The 20,595-nt window shown below is 42.3% G+C and overlaps 1 protein-coding gene across 1 annotated transcript in view; it reads left to right on the top strand.

The window, feature by feature from the left end:
• Window positions 1–2,793: 2,793 nt before the first annotated feature.
• PLCE1 (phospholipase C epsilon 1) overlaps window positions 2,794–20,595 on the top strand; it is a 163,378-nt gene continuing 145,576 nt past the window's right edge. Inside the window, 2 exon segments of the mRNA XM_036828066.1 lie at window positions 2,794–2,967; window positions 3,192–3,513. Of these exon segments, the coding sequence (XP_036683961.1) occupies window positions 2,794–2,967; window positions 3,192–3,513 (496 nt within the window).

Here is a 20,595-nt window from a genome sequence, read left to right as displayed (position 1 = left end):
GCAGCTAAGCCCATGTGCCACAACTACTGAGCCTGTGCTCTAGAGCGCATGAGCCACAACTACTGAGCCTGCGTGCCACAACTACTGAAGCCCATGCGCCTAGAGTCTGTGCTTCGCAACAGGAGAGGCTACCACCGTGAGAAGCCCGCGCACCGCAACGAAGAGTAGCCCCCGCTCGCCACAACTAGAGAAAGCCGCGTGCAGCAAGGAAGACCCAACGCAGCCAAAAATACATAAATTACTTAATTAATTTTAAAAAATAAGAATAAGGCAAAGATGGAGCACTGAAATGATAAGAGAGGCAGGACTTCGAGAAAGTTGGGTGATGGTCTATTTCAGAGATTCCGCTGAGGTCAAGGATATGAGAATAAGAAACGGCCATTAGATTAGAGCAAATTATTCCATACAATGCTACATTCGCAGGCTATGTTCTTTAACAAAAATCCATGGTCAAATAACATGAGAAATACTCAAAACATTCAGTTAAACAAAATAAAATAGATTTCTTTACTCTGACCCTTTTATTGTTGTTAATATTTTAATAAGCAATGTAAGTCTTCAAAAGTAGAAATACATACTGAGTTTTTCAAACTTCCATGATCAAGGAGTCCTTATTTCATGCAGTTCGTCTAGGGCTAATGATTTGAGGAAGACACTTCGGGAAAGATCGATAAGGGACTGAATGAGACATTGGGACTCTCTGAAGGCATGGGATGGAAACTGAAACACATCGGGTAATGAGTGTGGCCATAATGAGCCAACGGAGCAGCTTGGCAAGTAAAGAAAGTGGGTCAACACATTGGTAACTAGGAACCATCAGCATGTTAGTCTTTGTAAAATAAAACCTTTTTAGGATCATTCCTCTGCTGAAAACAAATAGACAAGCAAAAAAAGTGAACGGTTTCCCACCTCTGATGGATTAAACCTCTTTGCTTGACATTCATGGCTCTCCTTTATCAGGCCAACTGACCTTTCCAATTTCCCAGTTATTTCCCTACACTCACTCCCTGCTCTTAATACCTGCTCTGCTCAGTGTCCTTAGGACATATTCACTGTTCCAGCCTCTTCACCTTTACTTACCATGTGAGTTGCCTCCCCCAGCTGCCCCAGTTAGAGCCATGCCTGTTTTCCAAGGCACAGCTCAAATCTTCTTTCCCTCTGAATCCTTCTTTAGCTATCAGATCTCACAGTGGGTTCTTTTCCCTGAATGTTTAGAACATTTACTTCTGAAGCACTGTCTCGAGACTTAGTGTGTTGGGGATTGCCTGTATGATTTGGAGCTGAGAGAAGAAAATCACATCCTGAGCTCTGCAGCTCTCTACCCCCATTTGTCCTCACAGTACACCCAAATAAGGTTAGGATGATATTATCCAGCAGCATCTAAGAGCAAGGTTATAACCCCATCACAGTGAATTGCATAGAATGTGCTCTGTTGTTAAACAACCACCTGCTGCTCCTTGAGGATAGAGTCCATTCTCTTCTTGCTCAATAGTAATGGATGCCATTTCTAGACACTAGACTGAGCACTTTATATGCATTGTCAGGGTGAATCCCACACCATCTCTAAGAAGGGGCATTAGTATCCTCTCTGGCTGGTCAAGGCATCCCATATACCTGACCCCAAGCCTGGGCTATTTCTCTCCCAGCACACCGTCTCCGTGGCCACACTGGCCACCAGAAATTTAATGACAGAGAATTAAAGCTAAAGAATCTGCACTCTGCCTTCAAGTAGCAAGTATATACCAGTAGGCAGAGGAAGGCAGAGTAGAACTCTAGTTAGGGTGTCAGCACAGTTTGAATATCAGGGGGGATTCTGGGTACATTCTAGGGTCTCCTAAGGACCCAGCACAGCTCAACAGGGGTCCTTTTGAGTACCCAAGGGCTCTAGTTAAGGTGAGATTTGGAGTGTGCAGCATCACGAGGGCGCATGCAGGGTCTGGAGGGCATGCAAGGGTCTTCCCTTCCCTGGCCACTCACTGGTGTCAACAGAGGGGGTGACCTCAATTTCCACCCTACTATGAGCTTTTTGCTTATCTGTCTTCCTTATTAAACTGTGAACTCTTTGAGGGGAGAAGCTGTCTTATTTACCCAGGCCTGACACATAACTGGTATATAAACATTGATATAATGAATGAATGACAAGTCAACCAAGGCAAGGTGCTCAAAGTGACATGATGGAGACAACACAATACAGTAAACCTTTATTCCACCATCAGAAAGCTGGATTAACTCACCCATGTTTTCTTTCTTCCCTGTCGTTTATACACTACCCAGAAGGCTCTGGCTTCCCAGAGACCTTGACAAAACCCCAAACCTCCCAGAAATAATGTCAAACCTCATAATTTTCAGGTCTCATCTTCTAAATTAGATTGTGAAGTCCTGTAGCACAAGAGGTGTGTTACTCTTTGTACATGCCCCACATCTTTTATCTCAGTGCTTCTCACAGAACAGATCTATATAAATGCCTGTTGAACGACTGTATTGGAATGGATTGGAATTATGGCTGGGAGACTGTCCTAATAATCCTGGCTGGGAGACTGTCCTAATAATCCTATCTCCTTGAGATAATTCTTGGTGAATTCAGATGATGAGGGAAAGAGGAAATCAGGATAGTGGCAGAGACAGAAGGAAAGACGGAAGGAGGAAAAGTGGGTAGGATCTGGCAACTCATTGGATATGGAAAAAGTATTCAAAGACTTTGATCCAAGCTGACAGATTGAAGGATTACGCCCGAGAGAGAAATATAGATGTTCTCCTGCCCTTTAACCCTCTCATCCTTACTTCATTTTGAGCATGGAGGGAAGATTCCTCATGAATCAGTCTGCAGTGTTCCTTGGAGATAGATCTGGGAGAGTCACTCAGGAGGGTCCAGAAGGACAAAAAGGAAAGGTTTGCCCTTGTCCCGCTACAGACGAGCTTTATTCTGCTGAGGAGGAGGAAGAGAAATTTGAGCTGAATATATTTTTGGTTCGTACAAGTTGTAAGTGCTCTGTTTGATAGCAAGGTTGTTTGAATGGCCCATTTCATAACTACACATAACTTTCCCAAATAAATGGTGTCTGTAGAATGTTCAGGTTAATGCATGAGTCCAGTGTTCACGAGTGTTTGCACTTAGAGCGACTGAGCCTTCTTTCTTAATAAGTCATCTTGGCATTTTGTCAACAAGTTAATTTGCTTTTCTAAGAAACTAGATTAATACTTCCTGTACTTTGTGCTATTCACAGATCTACAGTGCAGTGAGAAGGGGAGAAGAAACAGAAGAGACAATTAGATCTCTTCTCCATTTCTTCACAAAGCTCCCAGCCTCCGAGACAGCCCATGAAAGGATTAGCATTGGTCCGTGCTTAAAGCAATGTGTCCAAGACACTGTTTGTGAGTATCGTGCCACCCTCCAAAGGACTTCCATATCTCAGTACATCACCGGCTCTCTCCTAGAAGCCACCACATCTTTAGGAGCAAGAAGTAACCTTCTCAATTCTTTTGGAGGATCCACCGGACGAATGATGCTGAAAGGTAATGTCTGAAATTTCACTTTTAACTTTTCTTCTTTGAATGCAGAAAAGAATCTAAGTTAACATTTATTGCAACTCCTGATGGAAAATTGAGTCCACGTATCAGCAACTTTAAGAAAAGATAGCTGCTTTAAGAGAATACATAAAAAGATAGTCCTCTATCAAAATCCCTTAAGGTATAAACATTCCGAATGATAAGCATTAAGATATTGAAATTTTTTTCAAAAATGGCTAAAAGGCTATCTTTATTTTTTTAAGTTATTCAGATAAGTGGTTTCTCCTAGTGGTAGTCTATGACAGATGTCAATTATTGTAAAAAAAGCCTTGTAAACAAGTGTAGTCATGTGGCCACAGTGAAAACCAACCGTTTCATTCAAAACAGAGTGGAATATAGTTCTCGTTTCTACACAGAATCAGTAGGTTCATGTTGACCAGAAGAGCTAAAGGCCATCTTCCAGTGACTCCCATCTTAAAAGATAAGATAGGTGTCCTGCTGAAAAATGAAAGCCAATGGAAAATGGGATCAGAACTTCCCAGCTACTTCCCACAAGTAGCAGAAAGGCGAGTCAGAAATGGCAGTGCACCAAAGAACCTTGGAGATTTATGCACTGCACAGCTGTCACCACCCGCTTGGCAGCCTTCCCTGGCAGGAAGATGCCAGCCAGACGGGGACCATGCAGGGCAGCATTCCACTGCCTGGGGGCTGCCAAGAGCTCAATCTGACATCCGGCCACTTCTCTCAAGGAGAGCAGCTCTTGTCCCTCCACAGCAAGCCCCAGACCTGCGATTATCAGGCCAGTGGCCTTCCTCCTTGATCCTCAACCTCCCCACTCCCAGCACCCCTTGGGCGGGCCCTAGAGGGGGTTCACACCTGAGTGGGTGCCATGTTGATTTGTTTTCTAGAGTCACCTTCACTTTTGTGGATTGGTTATAAAGAATGAATGAACAAAAACACAAAATGTGGGACAACTAATCCAAGAGACTAGAGAGGAGACACTTGGTTTCATATGTGTTTCATTCATTCAGCATATGTTTTTTGAGCCCCTACTAGGTGCTGGGTAGGGAACAAAACATAGCCCCTGCCCCCAAGGAACTTGCAGTCTCTAGGTAGTAGGCAGTTTCCCCTATACATAGGATTCAAGATTTCCCTACTCCAATGAGGCTCCTGGTAACTGCCAAGCTTACATTCTCCATCAATGCTCTTCCTGGGAATTTGGGCTGAGATTAGCATGTAGAGTTGGCATTGCTTCAGTGCTTGTGACTCTATGTGAGGACCTTATCCTGTGAGTTAATCAAGCTGTGTTGATCAGATACCCACTATGTGCCCAGCAGTGTGTAGGTGTTATGGGAGATCCTAATAAAGTACAAGTCAATTTACTCGCCTTTAAGTTGTTTATGATCCTAATGAGGAGGCCACATTTGCATGCACCAAGTATTCAAAGAACAGACTGCAGAGAGTTAAATGCCAAATAATGTGGAAGTGGCTCTAAGTGTTCAAAGAGTTTGGAGACAGAGTTAATGTTCCATGTGACAAATGGCTTGGCCGCAAACAAACAGAAGTCAATAAAAGCCACTTTGTTTCTTCCCCATTAATTGCAAAAGGGCAGATCTCCAGGCTCCCCAACCAAGGCAGGCTGCCTCCAGGCTTACACAGACCTTTGGGGAGAAAAAAGGAGGCCACTGGTTAAGGTGTCTGTTGCCCTGATAATAACTTGATCTCAATTGCTCCTTGCCTGTCTGTATTCAGATCAGAACTTCTATCAGCATTCCCATCTCTGAGACTCATTGAATCATCAGCTAATATGTTATCTTTAAATGGGGGTTTTATGCAAGAGTTGGGAGTTTCTTTTATTTTCTGTTTTGCAGCTCTTTAATGGTTTCTGATATCCCTCTGTTAGTAGCTTCTGCTGAATAATACAATTAGCCAGTTGGCTTCAGCTCCAAGCTAATTTCTATAGCTCTGACTTGCTCTCTTGGAAACCTTTTTCAACTTCAGTGCCCACTCCCCTGAGGTTTTCAAAGTCTATATGTGCCACAGTGAAACATACATTTCTTTAACATGCAGTGAGAGATAATGTGTCAAAAAAAAAATCACACATGGCCGTTCAAAGTCATGGAGTGTTTATGGAACCTATAGGTTCAGCATACTGACTAGTTGAGTCTTGAGCTCTGTTGGTCGTATACTCCAGCAGGGGGTCTAGAGGATATGCTTGGCTGCTGTGCAGTGCTTTTCTGCTTGTTTTATTGTTCACTGTGTGTCCTGTGGCACTGAGTAGGCCAACAACTTTCAGCTCTCTGTCACCAATGAAAATCTGTGGGAAGTGTGTAACACACTCAGTCCCCAGTTTATAAATGACTTGTGTTCCAGAAGTTCATTTCTCAGGAGCTGTGTGTAACTTAGAATACTTTCCTGGAGAAGCAGTATTAAACGTTGTGATTTGGTTCCCAGACTCTAGTCCTCAAAAACCCCTTTAACCCATAACACAGTTGAAATCTACACACTTCCCATGGAACAAAGAGAAAAACACAATTATTAGAATACTGATAATCAGCCTCCAGGAAAAGAGCAATACAAGTGAGTTAAAAGACATTTCTTGTTGAGGGGAAATAATTTTAATTAAGATGAGTAGAGTTAAATTAAAACTTTTATGGAGCTTTTGTAAAGAACTTTGGGCCATTTCAGAGATTTTAGATGTTGGCATCTGTAGTCTGTTTGTTATGGTTAATTATCTTTTGAAACTCATATCTAACATGAAAGATTCAGAAAATTATTTTCCCAGTAAGTTTTATTTCTTTTCTTTTAATGAGAAACTTATAAGTGGAATGAAGAAGGAAAAGGAAGGCAGGGCAGGGTTTATAATTTTTTTCCCAAAGGGAAAGGATAAGGAAGAGGTCAAAAGAATGACCTCTTCCAGAGAGAGATCACATATGAAGTGGATTAAATGGAGTTGGAAAAGGTAGAAAAAAAGGAGGAGGGCAAAAGACAAATGCTGTATGATTCCTTTTATATGGGGCACTTAGAATAATCAAAATCATAGAGACAAAGTAGAATTGTGGTTGCCAGGGGCTGGTGTGGGGTGGGTATGGGAGTTACTGTTAATGGGTACAGAGTTTCAGTTTTGCAAGATGATAAGAGTTTTGGAGATGGATTGTGGTGATGGTGGCATAACATTATGAATGTACTCATTACCACTCAACTATATTAAAAATGGTTAGGATGCTGAAGTTTTTGTTATATGTGCTTTACCACATACACACACACACAAAAGAATTGAAGAATTTAAAAAGGAGAAGGAACATGTTATGTAGGTCTTTGGTGCCAGGTCCATTAAGATGCTAGAAAGAACCGAAAAAGAAAAAGAAATATGAAGACAGCTTTTCACGTGACCTGCAGGTGCCCCAAGTCAACTTGTCTCCTGGAAGTGGTTATGATTACAAGATGAGGGTTGGAGCTGCCTATAGTAGGTGAGAATAGGAGGAGAAAATGTGCAACCCGTTCTTCATTATTCACAGGGCATTCACAGGTCAGGAATTGGTAACTTAAGTGTTGATTAGTCAGAGTTCTGCAGCCTTGCAGCTTTACCACAATCTACAGGATTCTGCTAACCCTCTGAAATCTCCATCAGCTTGCACACCTCCAGTGGTACAGGTGGCTCTAGAAAAACAGCCAACAGTCAGTACATTCCTGGTTTTCTGCCTTCAGGACCAATGAGGATGGTCCATCTACTAAGTGGAAAGTTTGCCAAATAATGAGAAACATTTTCTGATGTGAAACATCGAAAAACAAGGGTATGCCCTTGATTACAAGGATGTACTGTCTCAAAATGGAAAATGGAGAGCTTACACCAGGGACTGTGTAAGGACTGTCAGGGACTTCCACTAGTTGAGTACAATCAAGATCTTTCTACTTCCCATCTGGTTCCCCTTCTCTTCCTTCCCATTAACCTTGTTAGAATCACAGGACCAACTCTGTATAGCGGTGGCAGCCAAAAGAATTATTAACTTCAATAATCAGGAATACATTTTCTAAATCCACCTGCTTCTGTTTCTTTTTTTCCAATGTACTCCCTACTAAAAATTACAAAATCACAATAAAGTAAAAAGCGAGAGAAAAGAATAAGATAATTGATAGTAATGTAAAGAACTGAAATAGCAAAAGTAAAAAAAGTAGTGACAAGGAGGAGGATTTTTCAATATAAGGAGGCTAAATGTTTTCAAATGTGCATATTGTATCAGCCAATATAATAAATTTAGTACATTAAACTCAATTTCTCCTCAAATTGTTCCTAAGTAAGTTTGTAAATTAAAGGATTAAATATTTATGTATTACCAGGACAAAGCATAGTTACCCATATTTAAATTATGTAGTAGACAGTGCTCATTTTTAACCAGTTTAGGTATGTGTATGTATAGAATAGCTATTAATAAAGTTATTCATCATATAAAGACTATAGATAGAATATCAATATGAAAACAAAAACTGCCCTACAAATGTAATATTCTTATTTGAAAATGGGGAATATTCTGTTTCTGATAGAAAGGTCTGATAAATTTTCAACTTATTTTCTTCTACTGCAATAAGTATGTTCTATTTGTGTCTTCTTCTAAAGTAAATGCCTTTGAGTATAAAAATAAGAAGTCCTAATAGGAATACACACACACACATTTGAGCTATGTGCTTGTACCTCATAAATAATTTAGTTTATTAAGGCTGTCCTGGTTGACTTCCTCATAATCAAAACAATTACCCTTTACATGCCTACCAGGCAAGGGAAGGCATATCCATAGTTCTAATTCCAAGATTTCAGTGTATTTAAAGAAATCCTCTGACTTACTAGTTTTGTGACCTTGAAATTATTTCATTGATGTTAAAGTATGCTTTAATGTAACTTGGGGTATGTTTTTATGCCAGTTAATCAGCTAAAAAGTGTTCATTCACTGCCCACTATGGCCTAGGGCTGTGTCACCTCTGGGAAGAATGTGACAGATCACATCTGGAAGCCTTCAACTTGTAAAATAATATTTCTCACTCCAGAGAAGATGTAATATTAGGTTTCAGGTCTACTGAGGTAGCCCTTACTACCCTCAAGAGATTCATAAAGTGCAAGGCTAGTCAGTTGATGGTGGGGTCTGTAGCTCACGGGGCTGGGAAGTTTGGTAGGCACAAGACAAAAGCCCTCTGCCTTGGGACACAGGTGGCCAGGTGTCATCCAGGACTGTGACTCCATGTCGAGATGTACCTAAACATGCTCAGGTGTGACTGAAGAGTGTGACTCCACACCCATGCTTATAACCAGGGGGAGCTTCTCCAAAGCTCCAGTGAAGAGCGAAGTTACCTACCTCAGATATTACTGGAGACATGATGCTTCTTGAGTCAAAACAATTGTGTGTATTTTGGGGGAGAAAGAGGGTGAAGCAGAGGAATTACATTTATTTTTTAATTTTTTCAAGATGACATCCCCATTACTGATATCTCTGAAATTTTATTTTATTTACTCTTTATTAATTAATTAATTTATTTATTGGTATGAGTTGGGTCTTTGTTGCTGCATGCGGGCTTTCTCTAGTTGCCGCGAGCGGGGGCTACTCTTTGTTGCGGTGCGCGGGCTTCTCATTGCGGTGGCTTCTCCTGTTGCGGAGCGTGGGCTCTAGGCACGCGGGTTTCAGCAGTTGTGGTTCACGGGCTCAGTAGTTGTGGCTCATGGGCTCTAGAGCGCAGGCTCAGTAATTGTGGCGCACCGGCTTAGTTGCTCCGCGGCATGTGGGTTCTTCCCAGACCATGTCTCAAACCCATGTCCCCTCCATTGGCAGGCAATTCTTAACCACTGCGCCACCAGGGAAGCCCCTCTCTGAAATTTTAAACTCTTCCATCTGTAAAGAGAAAGTTGGATAAAGGGAAGGATTAAAATTAGAATTATAGTAATAGCTGTGAACATTTTTTAGTTCTTGCTTGGTGCCAGGTATTACTCTGAATGCTTTATATGTGTGATTTCATTGACCATTCAATGGTCCAATGAGGGAGGTACTGTCTACTAATGAGGAAACTGAGACCCAGAGACATGAAGAAACTTGCCTAGGTGTACACAGATAGTCCGTGATAGAGTCAGCACTTGAAACCAGACAGCCTGTTGAGTGCTTACTGTGATTCAGGCAATGCACCAAGCCCTTCATCTGCATTATTTCATTTAGTCCTTATTGTGGGTTGACTTGTGTCCCTTGAAAGAAATATGTTGAAGTTCAAACCCCAGTTCCTACAGATGGGACTTTATTTGGAAATAAGATCTTTACAGATGTAATCGAGTTAAGACGAGGTCATTTTCAGTTAGAATCGGCCCTAAACCCAGTGACTGGTCTTCTTTATCAAAAGCCCATTCACTCCTCACTTACTACCCCATTAAAAACACAATCTCCTGTTCTTTCTGCAGTGGACCCCAGCTGGGCTTTGTTAAGAGAGAGGTCTGCTCGGTTGGAATAGAGACCTGGGGTGTTGACTGATAAGGGAAACTCCTCCGGGAGGGCCAGGGACAGATAGAGGGGCTGATGGTAACTGGCAGAGGGAACGGGGCACCCAGGTGTAAAGGCATGAGACAGGAAAAGGCACGGTGTGTTCAGAGACTGCTGGTCTACCAGGCAGTTCTGGCCAAAGCTTGGGGCATACAGGGAGTAAGTAAGAAGGCATGGGCTGGGCTGGGGGTAGAAAATAGGTCTCCATAGGGTTGTATTTCATGATAAAGAGCTTGGCTTTTACCTTGTAAGTAATGAGAGACACTGAAGGGTTCTAAGGAAGCGTGTGATGTGATCAGACTCTGTTTTTAGGAAGATCCATCTGGCTGCAGTGTGGGGTGGGGCTGCTCAGAGTGTCACCCTTAGCCCACCTGCATTGGAATTGCCCAGCCTGAGTGTCCAAAGTATAGCTTTCTGGGCTTCACCCGCAAACATACCGAATTAGGGTCTCTGATACTTCAGGTGAGTATGTTTGGTGTGGAAGGTGGATGGAAGGAAAGAGCAGTGAGAACTGGAGGCATTTAAGAGGCTGTTGCTAAGGCAATGTAGGGTGCTGCTGGCACATTTAGTAACTGGTAAAAATTACGAAAAGACCCCCTCCTCACTCTCTGCAGAGTGATACAGCCTCATACCCACGCATATCGTTTAGTGCACAGCATGTGGGCTGGATCTCGGACCTCTCCTCCACTCGGGTCAGGACTTTTGTGCAGTGCACAGACTGTTCACTGTACCAAAGAGTCTAAATCCTTGGGAAGCAGCAGAGAGGTGTAAGTAAGAGGTAGAATTAATAGAATGTGGAGACTGAATGGATGTAGTGGGGATAAAGGGAGTTAGGTTTAAGATGACCATGAATTTATCTTTAAAAAATAATTTTCCAATCCTTCCAACGTGTACTAATGGCAAAAGTTAATAGAATTGTTGGATCATATGCCCATCCATCCTTCCCATCGCTTTAAGAAATCAAGAAATTAAGGGTTGGTTAAATCCTAACATTGAATTCAGAAAGATGGTTGGTGAGGACAGCAACCCCAGCCAGTCACTTGGAGTTCCTCTGTTTGAGCTGATCATAAAAATGTCAAGTCCTAGTTACAGAAACTCAGAGTGGGCCATATTCCTGAAATTCACTTGCAAGACAGTTATTTGAAACTCTATACCCAAAGAAACGGCAGCAACTGGATTCCAAGCCTTCCTCCCAAAGCTTGCTTACCACGTATAAAACTGAACTCATAACTGTTTTAAATCAAAAAGTCCTAAAAGGTGACTTTTCAATGTCAGTAAGCAAATGTTTTCCCAAAACAAACTGGAATAAGAAATCGCCAACATTACTGTTGGTGGGAATGTAAATTGATACAGCTACTATGGAGAACAGTATGGAGGTTCCTTAAAAAACTAAAGGAGAAACTACCATACGACCCAGCAATCCCACTACTGGGCAATACCCTGAGAAAACCATAATCAAAAAGAGTCATGTACCACAATGTTCATTGCAGCTCTACTACAATAGCCGGACATGGAAGCAACCTAAGTGTCCATCAACAGATGAATGGATACAGAAGATGTGGCACATATATACAATGGAATATTACTCAGCCGTAAAAAAAGAACGAAACTGAGTGTTGTAGTGAGGGGGATGGACCTAGAGGCTGTCATACAGAGTGAAGTAAGTCAGAAAGAGGAAAACAAATACCATATGCTAACACATATATATGGAATCTAAAAAAAAAAAAGTGGTCATGAAGAACCTAGGGGCAAGATGGGAATAAGATGCAGACCTACTAGAGAATGGACTTGAGGATACAGGGAGGGGAAAGGGTAAGCTGGGACAAAGTGAGAGAGTGGCATGGACATATATACACTACCAAACGTTAAAAATAGATAGCTAGTGGGAAGCAAGCCGCCATAGCACAGGGAGATCAGCTCAGTGCTCTTGTGACCATCTAGAGGGGTGGATAAGGAGAGTGGGAGGGAGGGAGATGCAAGAGGAAGAGATATGGGACATATGTATATGTATAACTGATTCACTTAGTTATAAAGCAGAAACTAAACACCATTGTAAAGCAATTATACCTCCAATAAAGATGTTAAAAAAAAGAAAAGAAATCGCCGCATTGATCCCGAAGAGGAAGGTTTAGAGAAGGATAAAGAGCAGATGGATAGCCTTGGGGGAGTTAAGAAATACATTTAAACTGAAATGTAAAGAGAGAAGATAAGCATAGTATTTAAAGCTGAAACATTACAGTTCCCAATAGAAAAATAAAACTAAAAAAATGTAACTTGCAGTAATGGGGAGAATGGGCCAAATTCCTCATCTTTCATCAAGGTGATTAAATGTATTCTTCTTGAAAGGGAGAGAATATATTTTTTTTTAATGAGATGAAAATATTTTTTACAGTTAGGAGATAACTGCCAAAGAATAGACACAGAATCATGCAAAAATGTTTACCTCCAAGAAAGGCATCTTACTTGTCACCTCCTATCCATCCTTACTATTTGAATGTTAATTTCCATGTGCACCTACTACATGAGTGATGTTTAAAAAGAGGCATTTGGAGCCTGTGTGAAGACTGATGGATTCAAGCTGCTTGTTTCCAATGGTATTGTTTTCTGCAGCCATAATGAAGACCATTTGGGGCTCACATTCAAATGAGAAGGGGGACAGAGGCTTTGTTGAAGCAAGCAGAGAGAGGGGCTCAGAATCAAAAAGACGAGTATTATCTGGGGCTCTCTTTGTCCTGTAGGACTCTCAGCCTCTGAGTTGCTTCTTGGTTAAAAGAAATTGAACAGGAGCATCATTCTGTCTTTTGTTCGAGCCTTGACTTCAACACTGTGTCATCTTGAATAGGTGACTTTGCCTTTCTAGGCTTTAGTGTCTGCCACCATAAAGCAGGAATAAGAGCAACAACCTCATAGAGTTGTTCTGAGGATTAAATGAGATAATGTATATGAAGAACTTAGCATAGTATCTGGCATCTAATTTGTGTTCAGTAAATGTTGCAGTGATGATGTGATGCTGAGGGTGATGATGGTGGTAATGATGATTGCTGCCACCCTTTGCCAACCCCGTGAAATGCCAGCCCTCCACTGTTCTTTTTTTTTTTTTTATTTTTATTGGCATATAGTTGATTTACAATGTTGTGCTAGTTTCAGGTGTACAGCAAAGTGAATCAGTTATACATGTACATACACACATTCTTTTTTTTTTTAGATTCTTTTCCCATATAGGTCATTAGAGAATATTGAGTAGAGTTCCCTGTGCTATACATCAGGTTCTTATTAGTTATCTATTTTATATATAGTAGTGCGTATATGTCAATCCCAATCTCCCAATTTATCCTTCCCCCGTCCCCCCCCCCCACCTCCTGCCACCTTATCCCTGGTAGCCGTAGGTCTCTGCTCTTTGCCAGGTCTCCCTGGCTATGGGCTCAGAGAAGTAGCATCTTACAGGACACTTGAAAGGAGGTATCTAGAGGCTGGAGGCTGCCCCTGTGTATGGTTTTCCTTAGGACTCATGCATCAGGCCACTCATTAATTCATTTAACAAATATTTGTTGAGCATCTTCTATGTGCCAAGCACTGTGTTAGGCCCTGAGGATAAAACAGTGAATAAGACAAAGTCACCTGATAGTGCAGGAGATGGGCAGGTATACATGCAATTTTAGGACAGTAAATAAATGCTGTAGTTGAGATAAGAACAGGCTGTAGGGGCTCAGAGGGAAGTCCCTGTACCATCTTGAGTGAAGTCTGAGGTTTCTAAAACCATTTTAGAGCCTGGAGAAATGTGAACATCTATTTAACCAAGGAAAACATGCCCTCACCTATATTATGATGCTTCTGTTGTTTCAGCTTCATTCTCTGCTGATATCATCTCTCTTCCCTCCAGAGTAGAAAAGATGCTAAGCATTTATTCCTGGGATTGGGCACCATGTCTACTAAGATTGGTATAAAATGTAGTGTTCAAGTTAGAATTTGTACATTTTTATGAAGATGGATGGATTACTCTTTACAATAAAATTAAATGAGATTTTTTCAGTATGTGTACCTAATCCTTTTGAGTGTTTTAGATTGTTTAAAGAACAAAAACCTCATTTAAATGAGCTATGAAAATTCTTGTCCATGGGAACATTTATAGAACATAATGGAAAATGCTTATAATTTGTTTATAATAACATGTGGGTCAGTAGCAAATATTTAAGAGGAAAAAAAAGAGAAGATCTCAGGATAGTCTGAGTCATTATTTAAACTTCTGTCGGAATTGAGTCTTAAAACCAAGAAACTTAACTAGCACAGTTAAAGTAGTAAGAGGGCATTTTAAGAGTGTTTAGTTTTCAATGGACTAAATTCTAACAGAAGATTTTACCATCTTCTGGAAGGTCTACAATGTTTTGCCAACTGGAAATATGTACATATTTGGTATTTTAAGTCTTTTAGCTCTGTATTTCATTATAACAACAAACTTTTTAGAAAACAATTTCTGTAATATTAATCCCATAAATGATTCTATGATGGCCTGAACAAATGGATGCTTCAACCCCTCTGAGACTCTACCTGTGAATTTTACAGTCACCAGAAACACCCTTGGTAACAGTTGTGGGTATTTTACCCGTTTATACGCAGAACTACATTTTTACATTAATAAGCAGACATCTAAAATCCATTTCAAGCAGATATTGTTGTGGGTGATCTGAGAATATGGAGGGGAACTGAGAGCATAAAAACTTTCAGAGACTCTGGCAACTCACAAGATCTGAGCGTATGGACTGCCAACTCTAGAACCATAACGTTTAACTGGGCTTAGTGGGGCAAAGCCAGCATTTGGTCCCAAGTCTGTCTGATTCCCAATCCAAGTTCTTAACCATTAGGAAACCCTCCAATTTTATCTCCCACTCAAATCTCAACCTGTCCTGAGCATGTGTGTGTGTGTGTGTGTACATACATATATAAGTACAACATGGAACCCCCAATTTGAACACAGGTCCGTCTGACTACAAAATTGATCACTTCTCTGTGTACCTGCTGCCTCCTTGACCTAGAGACCTCCACGGACTTCAAGGCTGTCTCAGGCATTCTTTGATATGGGTACCTATGGGGGTGGGTGGAAGGCTTTTCCCTTCTACAGCTGAGTCAGCAGTCATAGCACAGAATCAACCAAATGGGAGAGGAAGTCTCAGAAAATATTTGTTGAGTGAATGAATGAGTAAATGAATACCTGCACACAACTCTAGGCTAACACACAGTTACCTGTACTAAATAAAACCAGAAAAGCACGTTTGAAGCCATCTGATTTGAACCTGTGAGCATCACCAATATCTAAAGTTAACTTACCAGCAATGGCTATTTTTCAAACATCATTTGCAAAAATCATTTGGGCTGGTCCCAGCCCTGCTCAATATGTGACTAAAGGTACATGGCAGAAGACAGACCATCTGAGAGCCACACAAGGCATATCTGATCTTCACTGGCCTCTGAGCAGAAAAGTCCTGCCCTATCCCACCGTGAGACAGACAGCCATGGAATGATTTCTCTCTAGTCTGGTTCTGTCACTGCTCTATATGCCCTCATACCCCTGGGCCTGTTGGCAAGTGCTCCTTAGGGCTTTATCTCTGCAAAGTGGACCCACACTGTTGTTGAGAAAAGAGAAAGGGGTAAAAAGGAGAGGCTCCAGTCTCTGCATTAGCCCTGCTTTGAAGGGTCTGGGGTCTCTTTCCTGAGCAAAGAGATGAGGGCACCTCCATTCCACAGCCCTCACGCTGAGAGAGGAGCCCCTATTTTCTCTCTGTCTTTGGGGAAGGCCCTCTTCTCTGTGGTCATCATACCCCCAGCACACCAAGAACAGGCTGCTAGTGGTTGAAATTCAGTTACCTTGCAAATATTATTAAACACCTGCACTGCCAGGTATTAAGAATAGAACAGACATTTTCCCTACCCACATGGAGCTTAAAGACAAGTAGGGAATCACGTAATTACAAAAATAAATGACAAGTTGTGGCCATGGTACATGCTACCAGGGAAAGGGCCATGACTGTGTGAGACCCTCTAAAAGGGGGATTAAACCCAGGCAGAGAAGGCAATGATGTTTCCACTGAGGGCTAAAGGTCCAATAGATATTAACTAAGAGAAGGGGAGCTGGAAGAGTGTTGGAGACAGAAGTAATCATTTGTGCAAAGGCCCCATGGCAGCCGGGAGTATGGCAAGTGTGAGGTTTGAGTGGAGAGTGGAGATCTGGAGGGTTCCTCAGGAAAGTCTGGAGAACTCAGAGTGACAAAGGCTAACAGGTATTGGGTACTCCCTGTGGGCCAGGCACTCTGAGAAGTGTTTTTTTTTTGTTTTTTGTTTTTAAATATTATCTAATTTAAGACTCACATTTTTACACGTGAAAAAACTAAGCCACAGAGAGGCAAAACAAACTACCAGATAGTACAGGCTCTTGTTAAGGGCTCCTGTCTGTATCCCTAGGAGCCATGGAAACCATCAGAGGGTTTTAAACAGAAGAAGAGACACAATAGGATTTCTCTTTCAAAAGGATGATTCTGACAAAAATCAACTAGAGATGCCCACACTTACACTGCCTCTGTAGCCCTCTTTACCCCCAAATAAAAATGTTTACATTTAAAACCGTCAAGGCTATTGAATCTGAAAACAAATGATATTCTGAAAGAGAGACGCAGCTTGTATGAGCTATAGTGCTGTGTTGTTGTTCTGAGGAGGTGGGCAAAGGAGGATAACCTAGTAACCCAGCTTTCTCTACTTTCTGGGAACTGTATCCCAAGAAGTTTAGAAGACAGGCTATGGTGTGGACTAGAAAGGGGGATTGAAGACACTCCCCCCTGCAGGCCCAGGGGGACTGTTAACACTCCCCCACCCCAAGCCAAACTCACTGAGTGCTGAGTCATAGCAGTGTCTTGCTTTGACCAGGAGAGCAAAAACTCCCTTGTGGGCCAAATCCAGACTATGTGGCTTTTTCTTTGACAGCTGCAGTATTTTTTTTACATTAGGAAATTTTGCATTAAAATGTAGAGTTCTGGCTTTTCTGACACCTCTGGGCCACCATTCTCCCTTGGCCCCTTGCACTGGCCCTGATGCATGCACACCCCCAAGCAAGACACACCAGCTCGCTCTCCCATATACCTGGCGCCGCCACTGGGTTGTCTCCCTCCCAGCTCAAGTCTCATTTTCTCACCCGTCTGACCCTGCAGACAGCTACATTTGTGTGCCCTGGATGGTATGCTAGGGAGGATTTCAGTTCATGGGTTTAGGAGGCTGGGCTGGAAGCAGGAAAGTCTTCTTTGAACCGGCTTCTGCTGGGGGTCTCATTCCAGGCACGAGATAAAGTACAGGGTGGGAAAGAGCACAGCGCCTGGGAAACAATGAGGAAGTGATTCTCAGCAATGATCTGTGGGCGGATACAGTGAGGCGTAAGGCTAATTTGGTAGATGTGGTCACAATTTGGAGAGAACAAGGTGAAAGTTTGGACCTAAAGCATTAGAAAGCCATCACAGGCTCTTAAGCAGGTTGAATTTTAGGAAGGAGAGACCAACAAAAACATGGTATAGGTCAAGAGCCTGGAGGTAGGACACCCTCGGAAGGAGGGAGAGTAGTAATTACAAACTTGCATGAGTATTCCCGGATCAGGAATGGTGCACTCAAAATAAAGGGCCAGAAGCCAGTGTGAACCCACGCAGTTTTCATTGGCACGGGGCAGTGCTTACCGGAAAAAGATTGGTCATGAAAATTTAGCATCACAGGGAGAAAAATGAAATGTAATAAAAATTACGTTTGGTTAAGAATGGAGGCATTTTTACTATGACACAGCCCCACTGTGAAAATCTCTGCATCCGTGCCAAAGGGTGGCGCAGTTGGCTCAGCCCATGGGGCTGGGAGTGGGGCCTCCTCGGGCTTCCATAAAGCACAGATCTTGCCCAAATGTGGAAAACCTTTAGGGACATGAAAACCATGAGGGATCCATAGCCCTGATTTGAACCAAGCAGAATAAACAAACCCCTGCCCAAACTGGAACTCACTGGACGCCTTTCAGAGTTATCCAAGGGAAAAGGCTGGAGGCCTCAAGGGTCTTCAAGTGGGTTAATGTCTTGTCTCACTGATTCACTCCAGTCTGATATAACTGCGTGCTCTTCGGTCTTTGTCCTTTTTTGTAGTGTCTCTCAACACCTCAGTTGCAAACCCAGATATGAATTGTGTTCTGAACCTAAAACATATACAGTACCTTTTTTTTTTTCTGCTAATGGGATGTTAAAGCCCAAGTTAGAGCATCTGGAAGTGTGTTTCATGTTCAGGAACTGGGTTGGAAAAGTTCCAGAGAGCATTCACATTTTCCATAGACAGGGTTTTGGTAAGTTCCCAACCTCTTAAGCTCTTACCCTGTCTCTAGCTCACCTCTAGGAAATATAATGTAATATAACACACTATGAAAACATTTGCTGAGTGCTGGCCATGGCTTTGCCCTAGCCAGGGATGAAAACAATGAAAAAAGGCAGTGTCCTTCATCTCTAGGAGTCATTGATTTAGTTGACAGAAAGACTGATGTTCGAATATGTGGTTACACTGTACTGTGACACATATGAGGCAAAAATTAGTGATTAAGAGTGTGCACTTTGGTGACAGACAGACCTAAATCCCAGATCTACAACAGACAAGCTGTGTGACCTGGGGCAGATTACTTAACCTTTCTGTTAACTTAACCTTTCTAAGTTTTATCATCCTGCCTGTAAAATGGGGACAATGCAGATACTTGCCTCAAAAAATTATAACAGGATAAAATCAATGAACCTAATGAATATAAAGTGATTAGCACACTGTCCAAAACAAACAGAAAAAGGTGGAGATGGAGCAAAGAAGACATTCCAGAAATAGCAAGAACAGAGGCTTAGATCAGGATAGTTCTCGGGAGGGAATAGCAAGGGGTCAGGTTTGGCAGGAGGGAGGGAGCATGGAGGGGACTGTGGGAAATGGAGCTGGGGAGGGTGCCGTCGTCTGGAGGCCATCTGGAGCTGCAGGTGGCCCCTGGGTCAAGGCAGACCTCAGGAGAACGGGGGTCCAGACAGAGCTATTCCTGGCTCTTGCCCTCAGAGCTCATTTCTCCCATCCACCCCCATCCCTTCCCACGATTCCAGGCTGCATCAACCACCAACAGCACCTCACCTGCCTTGAAGGTCTCTCTCATCTTCCCGGTTAGCTCAGGTGGATCATGCACAGGTAAATTCCTTTTTCTCCTTCTCTGCCTCAGCCGTGAGAAAATTGGAATTTTTAAATGCAAACTCTTCCTTTAAAAAAAAAAAAAAAAGAAAGGATAGAAGGAAATGAGGGAGGAAAAAGAGATAGAAGAAGGGAAAGGGAGGGAAATGGATAGGGGATGGGATAGACATACAGATGTACAGTAACAAGACGTGTTCAGCAAAGCACAGACTTACTACCTCATATATCAAAAGTGGGTCACAAAGATCAGCCTTGCCAATGGATTCCATTTGAAGGACTTCCTGTTCTTCTCTTCCTTGCTTCTGTCTGAATGTCTGGACTTGGAGAGATTACACTAGCTATCTGAGGAAGAGTCTGCTTGCTGACATGGATGCCACATCCCTTCCAGAACCTTCTCATCTCTCCACACTGGGGGTAGGGGGGAGCCCAGGTCTTAGATTCCTTTGGCCTTAGGCTGTGTCACATTCCTTTGTGTTTATCAATCTCTCCATCTGTTCATTCAGTGACAGTTACTAAACTCTCCTCTCTGCAGGCGCCCTGCTGGGAGGAAGTTGCAGATAGAAACATAAGCTATAGGAGGTCCAAACAACAGTACTACAGACTCTGAAAACAGCACCAAGAAAGGACCAGGGCTACCCAGAGCACCTTTGTATCACATATATCATACCCAAAGGTGACTGCTTAGTGTTTAACTTGGACATAAATTCTGGTGGTATTGTTTTGTTTTGTTTTTTAAGATTTTTTTTTAATTAATTAATTTTATTTATTTATTTATGGCTGTGTTGGGTCTTCGTTTCTGTGCGAGAGCTTTCTCTAGTTGTGGCAAGCGGGGGCCACTCTTCATCGCGGTGTGCGGGCCTCTCACTATCGCGGCCTCTCTTGTTGCGGAGCACAGGCTCCAGACGCGGAGACTCAGTAATTATGGCTCACGGGCCCAGCTGCTCTACGGCATGTGGGATCTTCCCAGACCAGGGCTCGAACCCGTGTCCCCTGCATTTGCAGGCAGATTCTCAACCACTGCGCCACCAGGGAAGCCCCTGGTGGTATTGTTTTTTTAAAAAGATTATTCTTGTACCTTTATTACTTTGGACCTAAAAGCAAAAAGCCTGCATTGCTTTAAAAATATTGTTATTAAGACTAATTTTTTCTACTGCTCAATTTAGTACAAATTAATGAGAAACCATGTATTTATGAAGTGACCTATGGGGGAATAACATAATTGTAATTTTGGCTCCTATGTTGAAAATGAATTTTTGATTATATGATTATTCAGTCTCTCTGAACCTTAGTTGTCTGTATCCACAAAGTGGAAATAATAGGCTTATCCTATAAATCAAAGCAATGTAGAGGCATTCAATTTGCTGACTCT

This window comes from Balaenoptera musculus, chromosome 16 (genome assembly GCF_009873245.2).
Source record: "Balaenoptera musculus isolate JJ_BM4_2016_0621 chromosome 16, mBalMus1.pri.v3, whole genome shotgun sequence".
NCBI lineage: Eukaryota > Metazoa > Chordata > Mammalia > Artiodactyla > Balaenopteridae > Balaenoptera > Balaenoptera musculus.
This window is presented reverse-complemented; position numbering and strand designations above follow the sequence as displayed.